The 26219-nt window shown below is 49.0% G+C and overlaps 1 protein-coding gene across 4 annotated transcripts in view; it reads right to left on the minus strand.

Moving 5' to 3' along the window:
- The window catches only part of AIMP1 (aminoacyl tRNA synthetase complex interacting multifunctional protein 1), a 160005-nt gene that overhangs the window by 111153 nt on the left and 22633 nt on the right, over positions 1-26219 (minus strand). For 2 of the 4 annotated variants that reach the window (XM_085641399.1, XM_085641398.1), the window contains exon 2: positions 8112-8245. In XM_085641399.1, coding sequence (XP_085497525.1) covers positions 8112-8220 — 109 coding nt within the window. In that variant the 5' untranslated portion in view covers positions 8221-8245. Of the gene's footprint in view, positions 1-8111; positions 8246-12636; positions 12778-26219 lie in introns of those variants that run through there. The other 2 variants (XM_085641397.1, XM_085641400.1) reach the window with 2 other exon arrangements.

Consider the following 26219-nt stretch of genomic DNA (forward strand, 5'->3'; position numbering starts at 1 on the left):
AATGTTAAAGGAGGGTTAAACCAAAAGGCGAGTGTTCCCTGGTGGATTAAGTCTTGTGACCCTCATCCTCAACCTGTGTTTGTATATTATATCCTAGATTAATTGAGCAATCATTTCTGGAATGTTAGACTCCGTTAGTCTAGTGTATATTTCTTTTTTCTATTGTTTCCGACTTTGTAGGTGGTTGGGTATTCCAACTTGTTCAGTGTGCTCCCTGTGTCCCTTCTGCTAACTTGAAGTTGGAGGTTATCAACACAGAGGTCTCTTGGGGAGCTGGCCTTTTGACTTGCTGTCAATCCATGTGGAGATAAGGGATGCATGCTGTACCACTGGCTCAGTCGTTTGGGATGAGGTATTTATATGATGGGTTAAGAAGGTGCCTTTAAGGGGTAATTTGGAACCTTGTATTGTTATGTGTTCTGTTGTATCCTCTGGAGTGACGAATCTATTCTTGACAGTTGGATCCTGATTGTTCAAAGGGGACCACGCACCGCAGAATGCACTCATTAAATACTTCCCTAATCATCTTCGCTGTCAGCATTGTGTTCTTCACTACATTTTGGTGACAATTTGCTAACCAAACAGCCTGAGAGGTGTTCGACAGACCCACCAACTCTACTTTGCATGTGCTTCTGGACTCCTGGTCAGTGCCACATTTGGTGTCTACTCAACGTGTTACCTCAGAGAACCTTACATGAGGAGTATCTTTGTATATAATGTATGCTGTGCAGTAAAGAAAATTGATTTAGTGCGACTGTGCGCATAAGCCCTTGCCGTGTTTGGACAGTCGCAAGCAGCTACTAGAGAAAGGCAGCCACGAGCTCTGCACAGTTCTTCATCTGTACTATCACCCACAAAGGAATTGTGAGGCTGGTGTGTGTGCAGTGCAAGGATAGCACACCTCTGTCTACGCCATCGGCCACAAAGGAACTGCAAGGCTGGCATGAATGAAGCAGATCAGTTACTCGCTGTGTGGGATCATTTACAGAGTCCTCCACGTACAAGGCATCCCACAGAACACCAGGTGATCTTTCAGGAAAGTACCTTACTTTGTATGGGATCAAGTAAAAATAAAATAGTAACAGTACTGATTTACATTTCAGTGACCTGACCAGTGTTTCTAGAGTTACATTACTATGGAATCTTCTTCGATTGTTGCTCCTCTTTTTATGTTTATTTTTGTGGCACACCAACGTTGCCCAGCTATGCAATGGCAAGACTGGATAGACTTGGTAGAAAACTATCTTATAACTCTTGATGGTCAAGACTTAAGACCTGAGAGGAATAAAAACGTTACCTTTTTTTCCTAAAGTGTTTAAAAGCAATCAGATTTTTATAATTTCTTCCCGAAGCTTGGGACCTTAATGATCAACCTATACTGGAGGTTTACAAGGAAGCCAAAATACGCTGCTGTCGATTTTGTCAGTAAGACTTTTAGTAATTATCAGAAAGGGGGCACCAATGTCAAAATCACTACTAAAGTTTGTTATAGATGTGGCAGTAGTTTTCATTCTCAGGAGTCAAAAACATGTTATGCGGTTAACAATGAGAGTAGGAAATGTGGCAGTAAAGGGCATTTTGCTTGCATGTGTAAAGAAAGCAATATGTCACAAACTGCAGTTACAGAAGAATTGGAGAGGAAACAGGAGTATTGTAGTTTAAGGAGGGGGCCGGAAGGGAAGGGAAGGAAGACTCGACCTAAAGCACTATTTCCAGAGAAGAGAAGAAATTTTGAATTCATGGTAGACTCGGGGTACTTGTATACTATTGTTCCGATAAGTATGTGTGTGAGTGGATGGTCTCATGTAAAATTGATTGTCAAGGACATTACTCCACGGGGTATCAAGGGGAGAAAATTGAAATCCTAGACTATTTCCTCACTCCCAGTAAGTTTTTGACATGGAAAATTGAACGGAAAGTGTACATTGCAGATGATGGACTACCGATACTAGGTTAGGTGCATCAGTATGATTTACATATTGTTATTAATCCACATGCGCCCAATCAGGTTAATATGATGGTAGACTAGTTTGGCATTGATGATATTCTTAATGGTGCCAAAGACATTTTTAAAGAGGAGTTGGGTCAACTGAGAGGATATGTGCACAGAATTGTTGTTAAACACAGAGCCATTTCGGTCAAACACAAGTTAAGAAGAGTACCCGCGGTAGTAACGAGTGTAGTTAAAAGCATGTTTTCAGGACCTGGTGAAGTAGCGTATCATTGAGCCTGTGGAAGCTTCTAGTGGAGTCTCACCTGTGGTTATAACCCGGATAGCTGATGGACGTTTGAGGTTTTGTATGGATTTGAGGAGTGCGAGTCAAAATATAGTGACAGATATTTTCCTGTTACCGGACATCAATTAATTGATTCTGTTGCTTAATAAGGGGGGGGGGGGTGATTTTTTTTCTAAATTGGATCTCAATCAAGAGTGCTTATTATCAGATCCACTTGCATGATGATTCTAAGAACCTTACAACTTCTATTACCATGAAAGGGACATTTCAATTTACCAGAAAGCCTTTTTGGTCTGTCGTCCGCAGCAATCTTTTTTTAGTGCATGATGTCTGAGGTATTCAAAGGACTATCCAACATCATTTATTTCAAGACAATATTCTTGCTTTTGGTGGGACAGTGAGGAGCATAATCACGCTTTAAAACAGGTTTTGGTGAGACTATTAGAGGAAGGGCTCACCTTGCGTAAGAAAAAATTACAATTTCTAGTAGAGGAGATTGAGTACCTTAGTCAAATAATTACTGGTAAGGATGGTGAAGCCAAAAGAAGATCTCTTTAGAGCAATTAGGGTGTCTCCTGTGCATATGGATAATGACCTTTTGTGGTCTTTCATGGGCCTCATTGCAAATTGCTCGAAATGTGTGGTGAATTTTGATACAAAAACTGAAGGGTTGAGATGTACTCCGAGGAAGGGGTATGCATTTAAGTGTGAAAAGGAGCAAGAATCATTTGATCATATCAGGAAGGAGATCAGTGATGCAGGAATTTTGGTGCCCTTCCACGCTTACTTAAAAACTACATTGACTGTGGTTGTAAGTGCGTGTGATGTAGGAGCTGTTTAGTCCCAGTTACCTGGGAGTGTGGAGAAGACTGTAGCTTTTGAATTGCGTTTGCTGACCAACAGTGAACTTAATTACTCGGTCAGCGAGCGAGAGGCGGTAACTGAGGCTTGGAGCATAGAGTACTTCAGAACTTATTTATGGAGTTTGACATTTGAACTTTGTACAGACCATTAATTAAGGTGTTGACACCAGGTGGATCTGGGAAGTGCTCAGCAAAATTGGCAAGACTTTCTTCTAGATTGCAAGAGTATCAGTGTAGGGATAAATATATCCATGGTTGGCGGAATGCCCAGGCAGACTGTCTTTATCATCAGTCATTAAATTGGAAAGAGGTGGACAGAGAAGCTGTGTTGGCAAAAGAACAAGAGGGTTCTCTATTTAGGGTGTCTGAAATAGAGTGTGGCTGTGATGCTTTTACTTGAAATGGAGTAAGGACATAGAAGCTAATTCTGTTTTGAAAGGTGTAATTCACATAATGATTGAAGGTGGGTGTTGGGAGAGAGCCCACAGTGAGGCATTTTATCAAGATTCTTGATGAACTGACTTTAGGTGGTTGGAATGTTATGTTGCATGGTAAATTTGTTCCGCCAGAAAAAGTTGAGGAAAAGGACCATTGGAATACCCCATGAGGTACATCTTGGCCAAACGCTAACTAAAAGGAGATTAAAGGAAAACATTTGCCAGCCGGGAGTAGATGATCAAACCACAAAGAGGGGTGAAAGCTGTACTGTTTGTAGAGAAAGTGAGATGAGACTCAAAACAGGAGTGCAAACTGAATTTGGGCCATCGAGGATCCAAGGCATGGACTACCATTTGCTTGAATTCTTTTTTCACCTTTATCTGGTGTATGGAGTGAATTGAAGAATACTCTAGTTTTAGTAGATATTGATTGCAGGTGGTTAGTGGTCACATTTCTGAAGGAGGTGCCTACAAAATGTACCATATCTTAGCTGGAGGGCATATTCAGAGAGGAGGGTTTCCCCACAGTTATTGTGCTCAACTTTCATCCGGAGATGTGAAGCATTTTGGACAGTTGTGGGATCTAACAAATTTGCACACCCTTGTACAACCCCCAAGCCAATGGTCTTGTGGAGAGGCCTAATCACCTTGTTAGAGGAGCAATATTGATGCAGAGTGGTCACGGTGTGGAGAAGGTGATGAATGATATGGTGTTGGCTCATTGTACCACGGAAAATGGAGTAACCAAGGTTTCCCCTTATGAGAATATGGGGGGGGGGGGGAAAGCCTGGCACAAAACTAATTCCAGCATGGTTATTACAGAGTAAAGTGTGTGGTGAGAATGGTGCTCCTTTGAAAGTTGCCACAGGACCAATTGATGTGGGCAATTGGGTTCAGGTCACACAGGGAGAAGTTTGTGTTGGGTTGTCTAAATTTCGTGGCATGACTGGTATGTTGTTCTTGAGAATGGGGATAAATGGAATTGTCAGAGAGGCTTTGTATCAGAAAGATGGAGATTGTGTTGGTGAAGAAAATGTTATATCTCATGTAATAGCTCTTCCTGCTCCTCATCCGTAATCAATTTACCTGCGGATAATGTGACAGAACAATGTTGCTTGCAAAACCTTTCGTTGCTATGAAACTCTAGTTTGTGTTTGTGAGTGTGGGACTGAAGTATTAAAAGGGACCATGGCAGAGGTTCTTTGTCTGGGTCATCATGAACAGGGCGGGACACAATATGATACCACAAAGGCATAGCCTCTGCTACCAACATTCTACCAGACTCAAAGCTTCCAGTTGCTACCCTAGTGATTACTGGGGTGTGGGATTAGAGGTCCAATCAGACTTTGTAATATCCCTGATCATACTCCACATGGAGAATAATTTGTTCAAACACACTGCTTTATTTAGCAAAGGGTTGCTGGCTTGAACAATAAACCAGATTGGAACTGGTGCATAGTTAACATAACTCTACATGGTTCACTTGTTGATTTCTAAGAGACAAAGGCCAGTCCATATACACATTACTTCATGTCTTGGCCTCTCCACAGGGACTGACTTTCTTAAAGACCAGAGTCCAATGGGACTGTGTACTGGTCTGCAGGGCACCTGAAAATCAAAGTACAGAATCTACCTATGTATGCTGTAAGAAAGAGGGAGGGCTGCTTTTTAAGGGACACAAGCAAGATACAAGGGAAATGAGACTAAACAGGGCCATTGTTCAAGTGTTTCCTTTGGTTGGTTGGGCTGCTTTAAAGGCATGGCATTTTGTGGATAGTTACATGCTTTGAGTGGGACTTTAAGAAGTCCCCTGTGATAACCTCCCCCTTGACCCCCTGCCTCACAGTGCTGTCTCAATGCCCTCATGTGAGCCCATGCAGGATGTGGGCTACCACTTGTGCAATTGGCTTTGCCAAGACTTGCAGAAATACTTGACAAGCATTAGCAAAGCATTGTTCGCCAACCTGCATTCTAAAAAACAGAAATCATTCCACAATGGCCTCGGAGCATGCACACTGGCAATCTTATGGTTTTTCATGAAACCTTAACAAATAAAAAGACAATATGGCTGCCAAGCATGCACACACATGCACGGCAGCAACTATCTTGTAATTATTTTCTTTTACTTCGTGAAAAAACATTACTTTACGACTACCCAGTATCAAAGGAGAGACCTACTGGCTTTGACAAAGCGTATTTTCTTTTTTAAAAGGGTATTAAAAGAGCTTCTGATGCTGGTATCGCTAACATATTATTGCCTAATCGGTGGTCTTGTTTTTTTATTAAAAAAAAAAAGCATGGATTTAAAAAGCGTTCCAGGTTTCCGAATATACAAAGAAATAATCAATGTTGATCAATATCAGTGAAGTTAAAAAGATGTAGAACCCCACTTAAAGTCGCACATTTATTGTACTTTTTGAAAAGTGGAAGACCGCAGTTAAGGTTAGGGTATAAACTTTCCACCCTTTAAGGAAAAAATGTAACGGAGAAGAAAAAAAATGGATATCGGGGTTAAGATTATTTTGACCTTTTTAACATACATTTGTCTCTGCCTTTCCTCACATCACTGGGGAGTCTCGGGTCCAACTTGATTAGTGTGTTCATGAAATGGATCCACCACTAGTTTTTTCTCCCTCAACTTCATTTGGGTTAGCATTTGTTACTCTGCTCGTCAATCCAGCCAGCGTAAAACCAAGCCCGTTTGATTCTCTCTCTTCACCTTGGTCAATATGTCTTTAAACATTAAACCTGCCTGCCCTGCACAAACTTACCCCGCCATGGTTAATTTCGGTTATCCCTCTTACTACCTGGTATCAATCTCCATGTGCACCATTCTTAGTTTGTCTCTATTCTAGGAGCGGCCTGGGTTGCCAACACCCAACCAGTTCAGTATTCCTACCCTAAATCCAGGTTTCAAACTCCAGGCTTACTCTCTCCTATCATGGTGTCTAATGAAAGAGCACAAGATCTATATGTGATGGCCGTGAAGCATACCGGATTGAGTGAAGGAATAATGCCTGGAATGGCTTCCATTCAATACTGAGAAGGCAGGTCAGTAGAAGTGCAAAAAAACAGTTGGTGTATCCACAAGCTGCAACTGAATGGATCACTTCTTTACAATAGTATCACTCCATGGCAGTTGCGTTCTTGGTTAAAGCAAGACTTGTCTAGTGTGAAACATTGAACCACATGCTTCCACTGCACCAAATCAGGTTTTAAAAGGTTCAAAACACAGCAGGGAGACAAACTTCAGTCAGGAAAAATTGCATTTAAGAGTCCCACCTAACCTTCAAATGCATCAATGAGGTTCCCCCAATACATGGAGGAAATAATTGTGCAATGTGCCCCGGCATGTGGTCTATGCTGAACATAAAAATGGCTTAAATTCAAACATGCAACCAGATGCATAAACCGGCGTGAGCACAGATTATACATGGTGCCCCCTTGAATTTGCTCAACCATATACAGTGCATACAGTCTTTGATATGCATCAGGTAGAAGCTCAAGATTCATGTGTTGTAACTATCTTGCAAGCTCAGCCCTTCTACCCCTCCACTTCTTGCTTCTATATTTTATATCATGCTGCATTTTTACTGTTGAGAAACATGTTTTCTTAGGTCTTCTGCATTTTCGAGCACACCAGTTACAAAGTATTCATGGACCAACCCACTGTTGTCATTTGGATGCCTCTGGTTTCAAAAGCATGCAAGTTCTGCAGTGAGCACATTATAGGTAAACGAACAAACAAATAATAGGCTACACTGTAAAGACGAGACACAAAAGGCAAAGGTCCCTTTCGTAAAAAGGTTTTGGAACCCCATGGAATTCCATATCACTAGCTATAGAAAATATTCAGCCATCAGATTAACGATCTGACTATCTGTGCAAGTTAAATTTGGTATCTTGGTATGGGTGGCACATCAGGTGGACTGGTAAGCCGTAGATCAAAGCACATCTTGTGGGAGAGTGTTGCAATCTCTCATTTGATATGCTGATTTAAGTGCTAGAGATAAGGCTAAATTGTAACTAGTAACGCAAGTAAAATGCATTATATTTTTACATAATCTTTTTACCTATGCAGGGGCTTCATTTTGTTAAAGGAGACACATCAATGACGACTTTGCAGATTATAAATTAACTTACCAAATTGAGAATGGTACTAATAACTTTGGCTATGTGCCTTGGGGGTCGCAACAAAGGAAGCGTGAGTGAAATGAAATTGTGGACAGAGTTTTTTAATAAACAGCTACATTGTCTTTGCACAGATGGTGTATAAGAGTCTTGTACGAAATTATAGGACAAATTCAAAAGGTAGGTTTTTAGCATAGCCCAAAGTGAGCAGACTCATTAGGTAGGGGCAAACCTGAGAAAATGCCCTATGATTTCCTCTTGCACCTTCAAAGAAGTATGTCCCTTCTTCATAACAATAAAGTGTGCGTCATTAGGTATAAAAATACCTATCCATCATGAAGTATGGATGTAGACAAAGTTCATAAAAAGCCAATGTGGGCCTATAGTGTCAAAAACAGCCATCAGGTAGGCATATGCAAACAGTAAACTAGAGCGAGACGTACTTGCTTTCTCTTTTAGAAGGGCGACTTGCTGCTTTAGGTACTCAATAACTTGATCCGCCTCGGATGCCCTCTGCTCCAGTCTGTTCAATACGGTGTTCTTACCAGCCATCTTTAGCAAAGAGCGGGCAAACAGCCTAAACAAAAGAGATAAAAAGAACATTCACTGAACTCGACCAATATTGGAGAGGGATTACCTACTTCGCACCACAACAGTCAGATGTAAAAGAACACGTGTAACGTACTCCAGATCAACTGTTCAGTGCACAAACTTACAGCGGGCACAAAACACAATGAGAAGTAGACTCTGGACTGGGCACCACCTTGGCACATGATGTAAACAATTTATGGAAGTAAGGCTCTTTTCCCCTCTATGTAGAAGGCTAACTGGTACATGGTTGAAACTCCTTCTGATCACTGATCAGAGAGACAATTGGCAGGACCGTTACAGGGAGTGTCCACCAAAGACAAAGCAAGAAGAGAACATAAATCTAATCAACATTCAGCCACGAAAGCTTGTTACAGAGATAAAATAATTAAACAATAAATAATAAAAGGACGTTACAGCTTGGGGGTGCGGGGAGAACAACTGTGGTTACCCTGTGAAAGGATCTCATGTAACAAACTTTGATGGAAACCGATTAACAAAGATAACAGAATCTGCGTAAGTGGCTAAATTTAAAGAAAAGATGGATTATTGTATTGCACATTGAAATTACAGATAAGGAGAGAAAAACTAAGTTAAAGAGCAAGTTTTGGATCAAAACTAACAGTCTGGTCATATAACTTTGTTAGATAGGTCTGTTTTTGCAAGAAAAATCACTTCTAAAAGGTTTTAAGTCGAAATATTTCAGAAATTTTAAGAAGTATTTAAATAAGACCAAAATGAGTATGTGATTTATAGCGCAGACTCTGGCACTACAGAATCAGCTCATCTGTTTTCTTAAGAATGCACTATCAGTCTAGAATGCCTAAAATGCATTTGCACAGCTGTGCCTAAAATCATGTCCTCAAAACACCCACTACTGACCAAGAGGGGAACGGAACACCGGAGACGATCAGGAAACACGCTGACCAAACCATCACAAAACGTTTAGGGAATTTCATGGTTAGACCACGGCTCATTCAATGAAGGACCGGCTAAAATTAACTTCACAGGTTTGTCAAGGCCAGAGTGGGTTTTTTTTGCCATTAACTAGAAAAACTGTTCATAAAAATAATGAGTGATAGAAACAATCTTTCGGCATTTCATTTTTTGTATGTAGTCTCTCAAATAACATTGCCTTACTGTGTAAGGGTGAAGTTACCATATACACGGAGAATTGGACGGCCCAAGTTGACATTTCTCTGGCATGTGCTGAAATTAGAGTGGCATAGGTACATTGAATAACTTTGTACCATTTTACTTGATAGGACACCAAAACTCAACAACCAAGAAAAGTCTTGGGGTAGGAGGGGCCCTATAAAGATTAATATTCACGATCTAATGAGTCATCCATATGGAACTCAGGCTAAAGTCGAAGAATAGCATCCTAGGCATGCTCTGCAAATAAAGCTCAAAATCAAGGAGCCCTACATTCTTTCTAGCGACCGATTTTAGCGGTCATTTTTCGACTTTAAGATGTGCATGAAAAACTGAGGTCTGCAAAAAATGCTGCTTTGGCCATAGGTCTTTAAAGGGGCAACATCACAGGTGATAAACACTTACCCCAAAAGGCAAAGATTTGCCAGTTCCCAACACTGCTAAAACAGGGGCTACATTTAACAAACGTAAAGTATTAACCGTAGAAAGATGGAGGGCAGCTTTTATCAGCCATTTGCAGATGAAAAGCACCAATTACCTAATTCTGTAGGTCGGGGGCCAAAGTCCATTTGTAGGAGACCACACTTGCTAATTTTCTCGCTTTTAAAAAAAATGAACTTTTCAGAAAACGGGCTTTGGATTATGAACAATTAGAGATCTCTCCTGGCCACCTAAAGAAGTTTTCATTAGAACGTCTACAATCATAGAGAAATCAGAGCTGAAAAGGAGAAAGTAAGCACATTTTATAACACCCAGGCCACTGAGCGTTAGTGCGGGAGCCATTAACTTTAATGCTCTGCAGCGTGTCCTGGCTAATAGGGTAATGACACATAAACCATCAATGCACATAATAAGTGCAGTCTTCAGGTCGGAATGGTGTAAACATCACCTTCTCTGTTTGTACAGTCAGTTTAAATCCTAATACTACCGTGGAAATGGCCCGAGGCTGCGTGAAGGAAAGCTAGAGGCCATTGCTATCTAGTCTAGCTTGAGACAAACATTTCATTCAGTAATTCAGGCAGCACCATGCTCCTTGCGGGGAACGGCACATCGTTGAGCATAGGACAAGTAATGCAGTCACTCTACATATCTACTCTGAAATTGGAAAACAAGGACAATGGGAATAATGACCAGCAAGCTTTTAGGAGTGTCTGAACCAAAAATTGGGTAAATCTGTCGCTATTGGGAAAACCATTGGGTTAGCCCCATAAAACAGCTCTGCGTTGTTGCAAAGTCCTTAGTTTGCCAGAGATGTTTAGATGGCTGAATTTCTGGGTGACTATGGTGAGGCCTGCAGTGTTCTTTCCTTCTCTAGAAGGATATCTCACTTTGAAAGAGTTGGCGAGAGGGTGTCTAGTTTCTATCGTTGAAAAACCTAAATTAGGACTGTAAATGCAGCACATTTAACTATTGACAGTTCACCTGGGCAGCATTCCATCACTTCTCTTTTTTGCTCACTGCACCACTGATGAGAGCCAACAAGACTGACATCCAATTGGGGTTAACCGACTGTCTCAGGGCGACTGTCTCAGGGCGACTGTCTCAGGGCGACTGTCTCAGGGCGACTGTCTCAGGGCGTGGGCATGACTCGTTTTGCATACTTAGTTCGCATCTGCATGTCTTAGTGACAAATGACAATGCTGCTAAAAGCGATAACCGGTGTTAAATATTAAGCATTTACACTCTCCACTTTGTTAGCCACTATTGATCCTATGTAGTATATTGCCAAAGCAATGTTATTCTTGGAACTGAACTTCTTAGCCATGGAGTTCTCACTTAGACACAAAAAACCTCCTTGAACTGAATCTCACCAGAAGGGAGCATGAACTTTAACTCACATAAGCATGGAGAGGCCATTCAGACACAAGGTGGGGAGCGTGCGAGGGTCTGCCACTCAGAGTGTGGGTGAGGATGTACTTATACAAGTCTCTGGGACAACTAAGCTCCTAGTAGGTGATGGCCCTATGAGTAACTATGTCTGAGGTGCCTTTTGTTAGCAAAGGGCTGCACTGGGCTTTTAACATACTGGAAAGTGAAACAGACAGCGAAAAGATTGAGACATCAAGGCAAATAGAGAGTACAAGAGAGCAAGACAAAAAAAGAAAAAATTATGAAAAAGAAAAAAGGGACAGAACTCCTAAAGAAGAAATCGTGAAAAAAAGTATGAGAATGATCAAAAGAAATGGGAGAAATGGAACGAGTGATAGAGGAGATTGAAAATGTGTTCAACAACCTCTAATAACGATATAGGCTATACAAATAGAGAACAAGACAAACTGCCATGTTGGGGTAACTCGTGGCAACGTCGTCAGGGCATGGGGTATTCCTGGATGCTAAATGGTTTAAAAAAAACATTGCTTTAAATCAAGTGACTTGATTCAGTACATGAGACGCTTGGGAATGATGATAAATGCATATACTTTACTCCCTATTTTAAAAATTATATCCAATTCTTCCTTGCCATTTGTTGCCCGATGTACACCTTTTGGGGGTTCGGCTCATGCTTCGGCTTTTAGATCCAAGTTGGACCCCGACTCGCATGTGCACCCCCCCTCCCGCCCATAAATGTAACGTGTCCTACGCTTATAGATACACTAAATAAATATATATATTATTACGCAAGAAGCAAACACAAATGCAGCTGTGCATTTAATGTGTCAGATTCTAAAAATAACCTCGAACACGATGGCAAGTAGCAGAGCAGGGGTAGCGCGGCATAACTGCACAGATCCGCACAATGGTTCGATATTACCCGTCACCATGAACATTCGAATATGGGATATTTAAGCCGACAGTGACTGGTGAAAAAGCACCATGCTACGGAAAGGAACGGTTAAAACCATCAACAAACCATTTATTGTCACTCTCCTACAGACCTACACATCGAACACGTCCAATTTTAAGTGCATTCTTAAAGCGCTGCGGTCATCCTTTAAAGTAGGCAACCTCCACTACAAAACGAAAGCATTTTCGTCCGTCCTAAAATCCTGCAGACAACTCGCTCACAGCAAAATACGCAATACAAAAAACGCCGAATGTTTTTTAAAAGTATCTGGCTCTCCCGCGGAGAAAACCGATATCCCCAAAAACAAAAAAACACAAGCTTACACACAATTCCCCCATGCACAAAACCCCGCTGTTGTGCTAACAATGAGGCTTAATTACAGACATGGATCTGTGCAGTTGGCAGGAGCGAAAAGAATATATTTAAACGTTTAATTGTACCTTACCGAAGAGCAAAGTGTGTGTTCTTGAAGCAGAAAGAGACCCCGCAGACAGCTGCTCCCCTGTCCATGTGCAGGCTACCAGCAACTGGCCCCTGTCAATCACCACCAGCCTCTTGCATTCCAGATAAAGAATGTCCGCCCCAGTGGTCCTCACACAGTCATTCTCCTCACATCCATAGCAGAAGAATGGGCCAGCAAACCAGGCATATGGAAAGAAACTGGGTGGGCAAAGGCCCGCTGCTGATACCAGTGAAGTCTGCTCTATTTTGCCAAAGCTTTTACCTCCCCACTCAAATGGCAGTTTCGATTTTAGAGGCAGAGTTGACCTTTGTGTTACCTAAAGACAAGAGTACAAATCACAGGTTTCTAGCTTTAAACAGAAGTGATCCTGGGCAAATTGATTAATAACCGAGTTGCAGTATCGTCATGTGTGTCAAAATGGGAATACGTAGACAGAGGTTAAAAGTTGGCATCTAGCTTGAATGTTAAAAAGTGGACATTTGATTCTAAGCAAATACTCCATCAATGCTAATGTTCAGCCGTCATTTTGTAAGTACCTAACGCAATGTATCACGATTTCAGTGTCTCTACCGCATGGGTACTCACAAACTTTCTCTCGGGGCCAAATTTACAGTGTGATTTGTGGCCGAGGGCGGCAACGGTGGGGGCGGGGTCAGTGGGGGAGGGGGCGGGGCTAGAAAAACAAAAAAAACTGTGACCATGAGGTTGAAGACAGGCCCCTGCAGCAGACGCCTTAGTCCACTGAGCCACCAGACCCGGCATACACACATGTTTTTCTCTCTGTCTGTCACCCTCTCACTCCCTCTGTCTCCCTCTGTCTGTCTACCTCCCTCTGTCTCTATCTGTCTCCCTCTGTCTGTCTACCTCCCTCTGTCTCTATCTGTCTCCCTCTGTCACCGTCCTCCCTCTGTCTGTCTCTCGCCCTCTGTCTCCCTCCCTCCCTCTGGGTCTCCCTCACTCTCCCTCCGTCTGTCTCCCTCCGTCTGTCTGTCTCCCCGACTCCCTCCCTCTGCCTCCCCATAACTCCCTCCCTCTGTCCCCCTCTGCCTCCCTCTCTGTCTCCCTCTCGCTTGCTCTCTGTCTCCCTCTCCCTCCCTCTCTCGCTGTCTCCCTCTCTTTCCCTTGCTCTCTCTCCCTCTGTGTCACCCTCTCTCTCTCTCTCTATCTCACTTGCCCTGTTTCTCTGTCTCCCTCTCTCCCTGTCTCCCTCTCTCCCTCTCTCCCTGTCTCCCTCTCTCCCTGTCTCCCTCTCTCCCTGTCTCCCTCCCTGTCTCCCTCTCTGTCTCTCTGTCTCCCTCTCCCTCCCTCCCTCCCTCCCTCCCTCCCTCCCTCTCTGGCTCCCTCTCTGGCTCCCTCTCTGGCTCCCTCTCTGGCTTGCCCTCAGTCTCCCTCTCTCTCCCTCTCCTCACTCTGTCTCCCTCTCTCGCTTGCCCTCTGTCTCCCTCTCTCTCCCTCTCTCTCCCTCTGAGGGAGTCTCCCTCTGTCTCCCTCCCTCTTCGTCCCCCTCTCTCCCTCTCCCGCTGTCTCCCTCTCTAGCTCGCTCTGTCTCCCTCTCTCGCTCGCTCTGTCTCCCTCTCTCGCTCGCTCTGTCTCCCTCTCTCGCTCGCTCTGTCTCCCTCTCTCGCTCGCTCTGTCTCCCTCTCTCGCTCGCTCTGTCTCCCCCTCCCTCCCTCCCTCTCCCTCCCCCTCCCTCCCTCTCCCTCTGTCTCCCTCTCCCTCCGTCTCCCTCCTCCTCCCTCCGTCTCCCTCCCCCTCCCTCCCTCTCCCTCCCTCTCCCTCCCTCCCTCCCTCCCTATCTCCCTCTCTCGCTTGCCCTCTGTCTCCCTCTCTCTCTCCCTCCCCCTCCCTGTCTCCCTCTTTCGCTTGCCCTCTGTCGCCCTCTCTCTCCCTCTCTCGCTGTCGCCCTCTCTGTCTCCCTCTCTGTCTCCCTCTCTGTCGCCCTCTCTGTCTCCCTCTCTGTCTCCCTCTCTGTCTCCCTCTCTGTCTCCCTCTCTGTCTCCCTCTCTGTCTCCCTCTCTGTCTCCCTCTCTGTCTCCCTCTCTGTCTCCCTCTCTGTCTCCCTCTCTGTCTCCCTCTCTGTCTCCCTCTCTGTCTCCCTCTCTGTCTCCCTCCCTCTCTCCCTCCCTCCCTCTCTGGCTCCCTCTCTGGCTCCCTCTCTGGCTCCCTCTCTGGCTCCCTCTCTCGCTTGCCCTCTGTCTCCCTCTCTCTCCCTCTGTGTCTCCCTCTCCCTCCCCCTCCCTCCCTCCCTCTCCCTCCCCCCCTCTCCCTCCCTCCCTCTCCCTCCGTCTCCCTCCCCCTCCCTCGCTTGCCCTCTGTCTCCCTCTCTCCCTCCCTCCCTCTCCCTCCGTCTCCCTCCCCCTCCCTCGCTTGCCCTCTGTCTCCCTCTCTCTCTCCCTCCCCCTCCCTGTCTCCCTCTTTCGCTTGCCCTCTGTCGCCCTCTCACTCCCTCTCTCGCTGTGTCTCCCTCTCTCTCCCTCTGTGTCTCCCTCTCTCTCCCTCTGTGTCTCCCTCTCTCTCCCTCTGTGTCTCCCTCTCCCTCCCCCTCCCTCCCTCCCTCTCCCTCCCTCTCCCTCCGTCTCCCTCCCCCCTCTCCCTCCGTCTCCCTCCCCCTCCCTCGCTTGCCCTCTGTCTCCCTCTCTCTCTCCCTCCCCCTCCCTGTCTCCCTCTTTCGCTTGCCCTCTGTCGCCCTCTTTCTCCCTCTCTCGCTGTCTCCCTCTCTCGCTGTCGCCCTCTCTCGCTGTCGCCCTCTCTCTCCCTCTCTCGCTGTCGCCCTCTCTCTCCCTCTCTCGCTGTGTCTCCCTCTCTCTCCCTCTCTCGCTGTGTCTCCCTCTCTCTCCCTCTCCCCCTCTCCGTCCGTCTCCCTCCCTATCTCCCTCCTCTCTCTCCCTCTCTCGCTGTGGCCCTCTCTCTCCCTCTCTCGCTGTCGCCCTCCCTCTCCCTCTCTCGCTGTCGCCCTCCCTCTCCCTCTCTCGCTGTCGCCCTCCCTCTCCCTCTCTCGCTGTCGCCCTCCCTCTCCCTCTCTCGCTGTCGCCCTCCCTCTCCCTCTCTCGCTGTCGCCCTCCCTCTCCCTCTCTCGCTGTCTCCCTCCCTCCCTCTCCCTCTCTCGCTGTCTCCCTCCCTCTGTCTCCCTCCCTCCCTCTGTCTCCCTCCCTCCCTCCCTCTGTCTCCCTCCCTCCCTCCCTCTGTCTCCCTCCCTCTCCCTCCCTCCGTCTCCCTCCCTCCGTCTCCCTCCCTCCGTCTCCCTCCCTCCGTCTCCCTCCCTCTGTCTCCCTCCCTCTGTCTCCCTCCCTCTGTCTCCCTCCCTCTGTCTCCCTCCCTCTGTCTCCCTCCCTCTGTCTCCCTCCCTCCGTCTCCCTCCCTCCGTCTCCCTCCCTCCGTCTCCCTCCCTCCGTCTCCTTCCCTCCGTCTCCCTCCCTCCGTCTCCCTCCCTCCCTCTCCCTCCCTCCCTCTCCCTCCCTCCCTCCGTCTCCCTCTCTCCGTCTCCCTCTCTGTGTCCTCCCTCTCTCCGTCTCCCTCTCTCCGTCTCCCTCTCTCCGTCTCCCTCTCTCCGTCTCCCTCTCTCCGTCTCCCTCTCTCCGTCTCCCTCTCTCCGTCTCCCTCTCTCCGTCTCCCTCTCTCCGTCTCCCTCTCTCCGTCTCCCTCTCTCCCCCTCTCTCCGTCTCCCTCTCTCCCTCTCTCCCTCTCTGGCTCCCTCTCTGGCTCCCTCTCTGGCTCCCTCTCTGGCTCCCTCTCTGGCTCCCTCTCTGGCTCCCTCTCTGGCTCCCTCTCTGGCTTGCCCTCAGTCTCCCTCTCTCTCCCTCTCCTCACTCTGTCTCCCTCTCTCGCTTGCCCTCTGTCTCCCTCTCTCTCCCTCTCTCTCCCTCTGTCTCCCTCTGAGGGAGTCTCCCTCTGTCTCCCTCCCTCTTCGTCCCCCTCTCTCCCTCTCCCTCTCTCTCCCTCTCCCGCTGTCTCCCTCTCTCGCTCGCTCTGTCTCCCTCTCTCGCTCGCTCTGTCTCCCTCTCTCGCTCGCTCTGTCTCCCTCTCTCGCTCGCTCTGTCTCCCTCTCTCGCTCGCTCTGTCTCCCTCTCTCGCTCGCTCTGTCTCCCTCTCTCGCTCGCTCTGTCTCCCTCCCCCTCCCTCCCTCTCCCTCTCCCTCCCTCCCTCCCTCCGTCTCCCTCTCCCTCCGTCTCCCTCCCCCTCCCTCTCCCTCCCCCTCCCTCCCCCTCCCTCTCCCTCTCCCTCCCCCTCCCTATCTCCCTCCCCCTCCCTATCTCCCTCTCTCGCTTGCCCTCGGTCTCCCTCTCTCTCTCCCTCCCCCTCCCTGTCTCCCTCTTTCGCTTGCCCTCTGTCGCCCTCTCTCTCCCTCTCTCGCTGTCTCCCTCTCGCTGTCGCCCTCTCTCCCTCTCTCGCTGTCGCCCTCTCTCTCCCTCTCTCGCTGTGTCTCCCTCTCTCTCCCTCTGTGTCTCCCTCTCTCTCCCTCTGTGTCTCCCTCTCTCTCCCTCTGTGTCTCCCTCTCTCTCCCTCTGTGTCTCCCTCTCTCTCCCTCTGTGTCTCCCTCTCCCTCCCCCTCCCTCCCTCTCCCTCCCTCTCCCTCCGTCTCCCTCCCCCCTCTCCCTCCCTCCCTCTCCCTCCGTCTCCCTCCCCCTCCCTCGCTTGCCCTCTGTCTCCCTCTCTCTCCCCCCCCCTCCCTGTCTCCCTCTTTCGCTTGCCCTCTGTCGCCCTCTCTCTCCCTCTCTCGCTGTGTCTCCCTCTCTCTCCCTCTGTGTCTCCCTCTCTCTCCCTCTGTGTCTCCCTCTCTCTCCCTCTGTGTCTCCCTCTCTCTCCCTCTGTGTCTCCCTCTCCCTCCCCCTCCCTCCCTCCCTCTCCCTCCCTCTCCCTCCGTCTCCCTCCCCCCCTCTCCCTCCCTCCCTCTCCCTCCGTCTCCCTCCCCCTCCCTCGCTTGCCCTCTGTCTCCCTCTCTCTCCCCCTCCCCCTCCCTGTCTCCCTCTTTCGCTTGCCCTCTGTCGCCCTCTCACTCCCTCTCTCGCTGTGTCTCCCTCTCTCTCCCTCTGTGTCTCCCTCTCTCTCCCTCTGTGTCTCCCTCTCCCTCCCCCTCCCTCCCTCTCCCTCCCTCCGTCTCCCTCCCCCCTCTCCCTCCCTCCCTCTCCCTCCGTCTCCCTCCCCCTCCCTCTGTCTCCCTCTCTCTCTCCCTCCCCCTCCCTGTCTCCCTCTTTCGCTTGCCCTCTGTCGCCCTCTTTCTCCCTCTCTCGCTGTCTCCCTCTCTCGCTGTCGCCCTCTCTCGCTGTCGCCCTCTCTCTCCCTCTCTCGCTGTGTCTCCCTCTCTCTCCCTCTCTCGCTGTGTCTCCCTCTCTCTCCCTCTCCCCCTCTCCGTCCGTCTCCCTCCCTATCTCCCTCCTCTCTCTCCCTCTCTCGCTGTCGCCCTCTCTCTCCCTCTCTCGCTGTCGCCCTCTCTCTCCCTCTCTCGCTGTCGCCCTCCCTCTCCCTCTCTCGCTGTCGCCCTCCCTCTCCCTCTCTCGCTGTCGCCCTCCCTCTGTCTCCCTCCCTCTGTCTCCCTCCCTCCCTCTGTCTCCCTCCCTCCCTCTGTCTCCCTCCGTCTCCCTCCCTCCCTCTGTCTCCCTCCGTCTCCCTCCCTCCGTCTCCCTCCCTCTGTCTCCCTCCCTCTGTCTCCCTCCCTCCCTCCCTCTCCCTCTCTGTGTCTCCCTCTCTGTGTCCTCCCTCTCTCCGTCTCCCTCTCTCCGTCTCCCTCTCTCCGTCTCCCTCTCTCCGTCTCCCTCTCTCCGTCTCCCTCTCTCCGTCTCCCTCTCTCCGTCTCCCTCTCTCCGTCTCCCTCTCTCCCTCTCCCTCTCTCCCTCTCTCTCTCTCCGTCTCCCTCTCTCTCCGTCTCCCTCTCTCTCCGTCTCCCTCTCTCTCCGTCTCCCTCTCTCTCTCCCTCTCTCTCCGTCTCCCTCTCTCTCTCCCTCTCTCTCCGTCTCCCTCTCTCTCTCTCTCTCTCCGTCTCCCTCTCTCTCTCTCTCCGTCTCTCTCTCTCTCTCTCTGTCTCCCTCTCTCTCTCTCTCTCTCTCTCTCCGTCTCCCTCTCTCTCTCTCTCTCTCTCTCTCCGTCTCCCTCTCTCTCTCTCTCTCTCTCCGTCTCCCTCTCTCTCTCTCTGTCTCCCTCTCTCTCTCTCTCTCTCTCCGTCTCCCTCTCTCTCTCCGTCTCCCTCTCTCTCTCCGTCTCCCTCTCTCTCTCCGTCTCCCTCTCTCTCTCTCCGTCTCCCTCTCTCTCTCCGTCTCCCTCTCTCTCTCCGTCTCCCTCTCTCTCTCCGTCTCCCTCTCTCCCTCTCTCCCTCTCTCCCTCTCTCCCTCTGTCTCCCTCCCTCTCTCTCTCTCTCTCTTCGTCTCCCTCTCAGTCTCCCTCCCTCTCAGTCTCCCTCCCTCTCAGTCTCCCTCCCTCAGTCTCCCTCTCTCAGTCTCCCTCTCTCAGTCTCCCTCTCTCAGTCTCCCTCTCCCTCCCTCCCTCTCCCTCCCTCTCCCTCCCTCCCTCTCCCTCCCTCCCTCTCCCTCCCTCTCCCTCCCTCTCCCTCCCTCTCCCGTCTCCCTCCCTCTCTCGCTCTGTCTCCCTCCCTCTCTCGCTCCGTCTCCCTCCCTCTCTCGCTCCGTCTCCCTCCCTCTCTCGCTGTCTCCCTCCCTCTCTCGCTCTGTCTCCCTCCCTCTTTCGCTCTGTCTCCCTCCCTCTGTCTCCCTCCCGCTGTCTCCCTCCCTCCCTCTCTTGCTCTGTCTCCCTCTCTCTGTCTCCCTCGCTCTCCCTCAGTCTCCCTCCCCCTCCGTCTCCCTCCCTCTCTCCCTCCCTCCCTTTCTCTCCCGCTGTCTCCCTCCCTCTCCCTCAGTCTCCCTCTCTCTCTCCCTCAGTCTCCCTCTCTCTCTCCCTCAGTCTCCCTCTCTCTCTCTCCCTCAGTCTCCCTCTCTCTCTCCCTCAGTCTCCCTCTCTCTCAGTCTCCCTCTCTCTCTCCCCCTCTCTCTCTCTCCCTCTCTCTCTCTCCCTCTCTCTCTCTCCCTCTCTCTCCCTCTCTCTCTCCCTCCCTCTCTCTCCCGCTGTCTCCCTCCCTCTCCCTCTCTCCCTCAGTCTCCCTCTCTCTCCCCCTCAGTCTCCCTCTCTCTCTCCCCCTCAGTCTCCCTCTCTCTCTCCTCCTCAGTCTCCCTCTCTCTCTCCTCCTCAGTCTCCCTCTCTCTCTCCTCCTCAGTCTCCCTCTCTCTCCCGCTCCCTCTCTCTCTCCCTCTCTCTCCCGCTCCCTCTCTCCCTCAGTCTCCCTCCCTCTCCCTCTCAGTCTCCCTCTCTCTCTCCCTCAGTCTCCCTCTCTCTCTCAGTCTCCCTCTTTCTCTCAGTCTCCCTATCTCTCAGTATCCCCCTCTCTCTCCCTCAGTCTCCCTCTGTCTCCCTCCCCCTCCGTCTCCCTCCCTCTCCCTCTGTCTCCCTTCCTCTCGCTCTCTCTCGCTCTCTCTCCCTCTCCCTCCCTCTCTCTCCCTCCCTCTCTCGCTCTCTCTCCCTCTCTCTCCCACTCTCTCGCTCTCTCTCCCCCTCCCTCCCTCTCTCGCTCTGTCTCCCTCTGTCTCCCTCTCCCTCTCTCGCTCTCCCTCTCTCGCTCTGTCTCCCTCTCTCGCTCTCTGTCTCCCTCTCTCCCTCTCTCGCTCTGTCTCCCTCTCTCGCTCTGTCTCCCTCTCTCGCTCTGTCTCCCTCTCTCGCTCTCTGTCTCCCTCTCTCGCTCTCTGTCTCCCTCTCTCCCTCTCTCGCTCTCTCTCGCTCTCTCGCTCTCTCTCGCTCTCTCTCGCTCTCTCTCGCTCTCCCTCCCTCTCTCTCCCTCCCTCGTCGCTCTCTCTCCCTCTCTCGCTCTCTCTCCCTCTCTCTCCCACTCTCTCGCTCTCTCTCCCTCTCTCTCCCCCCCTCCCTCCCTCTCTCGCTCTGTCTCCCTCTGTCTCTGTCTCCCTCTCCCTCTCGCTCTCGGTCTCCCTCTCTCGCTCTCTGTCTCCCTCTCTCCCTCTCTCGCTCTGTCTCCCTCTCTCGCTCTGTCTCCCTCTCTCGCTCTGTCTCCCTCTCTCTCTCTGTCTCCCTCTCTCGCTCTCTGTCTCTGTCTCCCTCTCTCGCTCTCTGTCTCTGTCTCCCTCTCTCGCTCTCTGTCTCTGTCTCCCTCTCTCGCTCTCTGTCTCTGTCTCCCTCTCTCGCTCTCTGTCTCCCTCTCTCGCTCTCTGTCTCTGTCTCCCTCTCTCGCTCTCTGTCTCTGTCTCCCTCTCTCGCTCTCTGTCTCTGTCTCCCTCTCTCGCTCTCTGTCTCCCTCTCTCGCTCTCTGTCTCCCTCTCTCGCTCTCTGTCTCCCTCTCTCGCTCTCTGTCTCCCTCTCTCGCTCTCTGTCTCCCTCTCTCGCTCTCTGTCTCCCTCTCTCGCTCTCTGTCTCCCTCTCTCGCTCTCTGTCTCCCTCTCTCGCTCTCTGTCTCCCTCTCTCGCTCTCTGTCTCCCTCTCTCGCTCTGTCTCCCTCTCTCGCTCGCTCTCTGTCTCCCTCTCTCGCTCTCTGTCTCCCTCTCTCTCTCCCTCAGTCTCCCTCTGTCTCCCTCCCCCTTCGTCTCCCTCCCTCTCCCTCTGTCTCCCTCCCTCTCCCTCTGTCTCCCTTCCTCTCGCTCTCTCTCGCTCTCTCTCACTCTCTCTCACTCTCTCCCTCTCCCTCCCTCTCTCTCCCTCTCCCTCCCTCTCTCTCCCTCCCTCGTCGCTCTCTCTCCCTCTCTCTCCCTCTCTCTCCCTCTCTCTCCCTCTCTCTCCCTCTCTCTCCCTCTCTCTCCCTCTCTCTCCCTCTCTCTCCCTCTCTCTCCCTCTCTCTCCCTCTCTCTCCCTCTCTCTCCCTCTCTCTCCCCCTCCCTCTCTCTCTCGCTCTGTCTCCCTCTCTCTCCCTCTCTCGCTCTCGCTCTCTGTCTCCCTCTCTCGCTCTGTCTCCCTCTCTCGCTCTCTGTCTCGGTCTCCCTCTCTCGCTCTCTGTCTCCCTCTCTCGCTCTCTGTCTCCCTCTCTCGCTCTCGGTCTCCCTCTCTCGCTCTCTGTCTCCCTCTCTCGCTCTCTGTCTCCCTCTCTCGCTCTCTGTCTCCCTCTCTCGCTCTCTGTCTCCCTCTCTCGCTCTCTGTCTCCCTCTCTCGCTCTCTGTCTCCCTCTCTCGCTCTCTGTCTCCCTCTCTCGCTCTCTGTCTCCCTCTCTCGCTCTCTGTCTCCCTCTCTCGCTCTCTGTCTCCCTCTCTCGCTCTCTGTCTCCCTCTCTCGCTCTCTGTCTCCCTCTCTCGCTCTCTGTCTCCCTCTCTCGCTCTCTGTCTCCCTCTCTCGCTCTCTGTCTCCCTCTCTCGCTCTCTGTCTCCCTCTCTCGCTCTGTCTCCCTCTCTCGCTTCCTCTCTCTCTGTCTCCCTCTCTTGCTCGCTGTCTCTCCCTCTGTCTCCCTCTGTCTCAATCACTCTGTCTGTCTCCCTGTCTCTCCATCTCAATCACTCTGTCTCGCTACCTCCCTCTCTCTCCCTCGGTCTGTCTCCCTTGGTCTGTCTCCCTCTCCTTGTCTCAATCTCTCTGTCTCCCCCTCCCTCTGTCTCCCCCTCCCTCTGTCTCCCCCTCCCTCTGTCTCCCCCTCCCTCTGTCTCCCCCTCCCTCTGTCTCCCCCTCCCTCTGTCTCCCCCTCCCTCTGTCTCCCCCTCCCTCTGTCTCCCTCTCTCTCTGTCTCCCTCTCTCTCTGTCTGTCTCCCTCCCTCTGTCTGTCTCCCTCCCTCTGTCTGTCTCCCTCCCTCTGTCTGTCTCCCTCCCTCTGTCTCCCCCTGACTCCCTCCCTCTGTCTCCCCCTGACTCCCTCCCTCTGTCTCCCTCTTTGTCTGTCTCCCTCAGTCTCCCTCCCTCTATGTCTTCCTCAGTCTCCCTCCCTCTATGTCTCCATCAGTCTCCCTCCCTCTATGTCTCCATCAGTCTCCCTCCCTCTATGTCTCCATCAGTCTCCTTCCGTCTGTCGCCCTCCCTCTGTCTCCATCCATCTGTCACCTCCCCCGTGCGTGTGGCGCACGCACACAGCCGCACCAGAGTGCTTCACAGGTCTTTAAAATACCATTTACTTGTTAATGAGGCTTTGCTGTAATTTACCTCTTCTTAGCGCCCCTGCATCTCCACTCCGACTATTGCTGGAATCGCCCGGCCCCCATAGTGGAGAGTGCCTCGGAGTCCGCGCTGCTGCGGCGGTGTTTGCTGACACTTTTTTTCTTTTTAAAACACAGGTACAATGTCTGCAAGGTCCGCTGGAAGCCAAGCAAGGCTTGCGGGGCCGCTGGCGGCCCGCGGGCCGTACTATGAGTACCCGTGCTCTACCGCTATACTGCACTTTCTGCATTCCTGCTACTTTTCCACTGCTTAAGTTAGTGGGTTTTTTCCTTTTTAATTTTGTCCTTTTTTTCCTTGCGTTATGTAGATGGGGATTGCATGCCAAGAAGCGGTAATAATGTTCGGTTCCATAACACTGTGAGAACAGATTCTGCCGAACATTAAGAACCAAGTGTTTCGGTTGGAAGTGCATGCCCATTTTCAATGTATTTCCTTTTTTTATTTTATTAACTTATTTAGCAGGAGGGAGTTTTGATGACTCTATTCTGGCTTGCATTGGAAGATTGAGAAATTTTAGTATGTAAAAGTTCACTTTGGATGTTTGAGTTAGGTTCAATTTCAGTGTTCTGGCCTTGAACGCTGCCGTAGAGATAAAAAAAAAAAGTCATAAAACTTGCAAAACAACCATTCAGCACACAGATTCAAATTCTATTTTTCCCTTTTACTACGGAAATATATCTACACATACAATATATATCAATATATTTGCTGCTCTTTGCAGTTTTTTTTGTCCAAGAAGGTGATGGTAAATGTCCGCCTGCTGGTTGCCAAAATATAACATTTGTTAATAGAGTTATAACGTTCCTAATGCCACTGCATAGTTTTCATACAAGCTATTTGATTGGACACTTGTGGGTTCCTGTTTTATTCATCTATCACAATATGTAATATTATCATAACTATTTATCTGCAATTCTTTCCCTGTTTAACTATTGAGGAAAAGACAGAATAAAAACGAATAATTAAAAAATATATATTAAAAAACTATACACACAACCACATTAAAGAAATTAGCTGCTAGAAAACAAACACTTCAAATCTAAGTTTGCACAATGCTTATAGGATATGTATATATATTATTATATGCTTAACATGTTTATAAGTCACTGCATAGTTTTCATATACGTTATTTGATTAGATGCTTATAGGTCCCTGTTTTATTAATCGATCATAATATGTAAATATTATCAGAACTATTTTAACGACAAGTGCTTCACTATTAAAATATTGAGGCGAGGATCACATTAAAAAATAAAATACATTAGCTTCAAGTACAGCTACACTTGAAAGTCTGAGTTTGTACAATGCAACTTTAAATCTCAATCATCTTCCTTATGCATGTACAACCTTCCTATGTATTTATATATTTATTACTTTACTCGTACCGTAGCTGAAAATCAATTATACAGGCATACCCTTTCTATGTAGGTTTCTGTAAATGTACTACTTTACTCCTACTTTAGAAGAGAGGGAAAAAAAAAAAAAAAACTTTCCTTTCTGACTCATCCCAAACCTCATTCTACAACTGTGATCTCCAAAATAAATCTTTCTAGACTCTTTCCCCAGCTATCCTTCCTTCGCTCACCCTAAACCTTATTTTAGTAATATAATCTACCAAGCAACCCTTTCTAAATTCATCACTCATGTATCCCAAGCCTCATCTTACTACTATGATATCCCCAAAAACACTTTCCAGACTCTTGCTTCTTCTATCCCTCCATTATCCTATTCAATCCAACTAACAGACTCACATTTCCACCACTCAAATTAACACATTTTTCTACACTAACCCACCACTAATCCTTCTTGGGTTCTGGAGTAGTGTGCTACTCGCCTTAAAGCACGTAGATGCCTCTTAAGGAGTAGTAAGCGCTATATAAATACAATTACAAAATAGCACCAAGTTCCGTACAGGAGCAAAGGATCCTTCCTCATGTACATGTAAACAAAATATGACCATTTAATGAAGGAACTTCATCACACATTTTTGTACTAACTTCTAGATTTTTTTGCAGCAGCACAGGTTCGAGATAAAGAGCGGTAGTAAGTCATGATTGGAGTCTGGGCAATTCTATGGTGCTTGCTTACTCCCGGAATCGCTGGGGGCCAAATCCTTATGCTGTGCTATTCGTGCCTGTCAAGTCTGCCTTGAAATCACAGCAACCCAAACCCAGAGTATAAACCGATCTATCCCTCAAAGGTCGATATTACCCCTCCACCAATGAAAGACCAGGCCCTTCAAGACTAGCGTGAACTTTGTGGTAAAATGGATTAGCAGGGGAAGGGGAAGTCTTTTGTGCGGATTGCTTTCTTGTTATGCTTGATGTTTTCAGTTTCTCGGGGAATTTTAACTGGTGCTAATGGCTCTGATGTGGAAGACCTTAAGGGCCAATTAGGTAAAGGCACGGCCCCCGGCTCTGGCTCATTGGATGTGGACAGGGAGAAGGCTGCACGAGCAGAGGTGTCTGGTCAGTGTGCCCACTACAGCGTTATTCATGCGGACCATTTTCTCTCCATTTACCTAAACATCCAAAATAGCAGGTCTAGAAAATGGCTAGAATGCTTTTCTGAGGAGATTGGATGCAGCCACCAATATCTTCCTCAGCTTTCACATTTCGAATCCCAGTGCTGTCCCTCCTAGATCTGTTTCAGGTCTTCACGCTTTTTATTGAGGGACTTTAATTGAGATTTTAGTTTAAAACCAAGTCATCACGATCTCATCAGTTTCTGACATGCTGGAATATTTTCCTTCTGCCTCTACTCCAGAGCATAGGCCCTGCTAATGTCCTCGAGTTCAGAGATGTCACTCCCTAAATTGGAATGCAGTTTGGCAGTCCCTCTACCAGCGATTTCTCAAAATGTTTTTTCAGATCTGCTAAGCATGCCTGCAGATCATCTGTTGAGAAGGAACCACCAACCTTATTTGCACTATTGCTCCTTATTTCTTACCCTTGCACTTGCTCTTGAGCTTTGAGAGACGTTTCTTTGTGCAGGACACAAGTGCGGCCTTTGCTTGAATTTAGCATTTTAGCCGCCTGTGGGATTGGTCAAGGTAAGTCAGAATGGACCACTTTTATCCCTTTTCAACCCTATTATCAATCTCAGTGCTGCTTAGCTTGTCCTTCGGGATGCTTGGATCATGTAGATTCTTTGCTTAATGACGCCCTATTTTCTTTAGTATAACTCAGCTGTACTATTCATTTCTGGGATCATTAGACTGAGTAGGAACTGAATTCCTACTCTACTCCTCCCTACATAAACACCCTACCTCATACCTGAGTGGCTCGACTACCTAGATGCCTTCAAATGCAGATCTTTCCTCAAACAGACTTAACAAAATCCCTTTGGATAATACTAGACAAAAATATCGAGTGCTTTTCAGCTTCATCAAGAAGATGAAAAAGTTCACCTACCACCAGACAAAGATCACAGTGCAATCCTTAG

This window comes from Triturus cristatus, chromosome 2_2, assembly GCF_964204655.1.
Source record: "Triturus cristatus chromosome 2_2, aTriCri1.1, whole genome shotgun sequence".
NCBI classification, from domain to species: domain Eukaryota; kingdom Metazoa; phylum Chordata; class Amphibia; order Caudata; family Salamandridae; genus Triturus; species Triturus cristatus.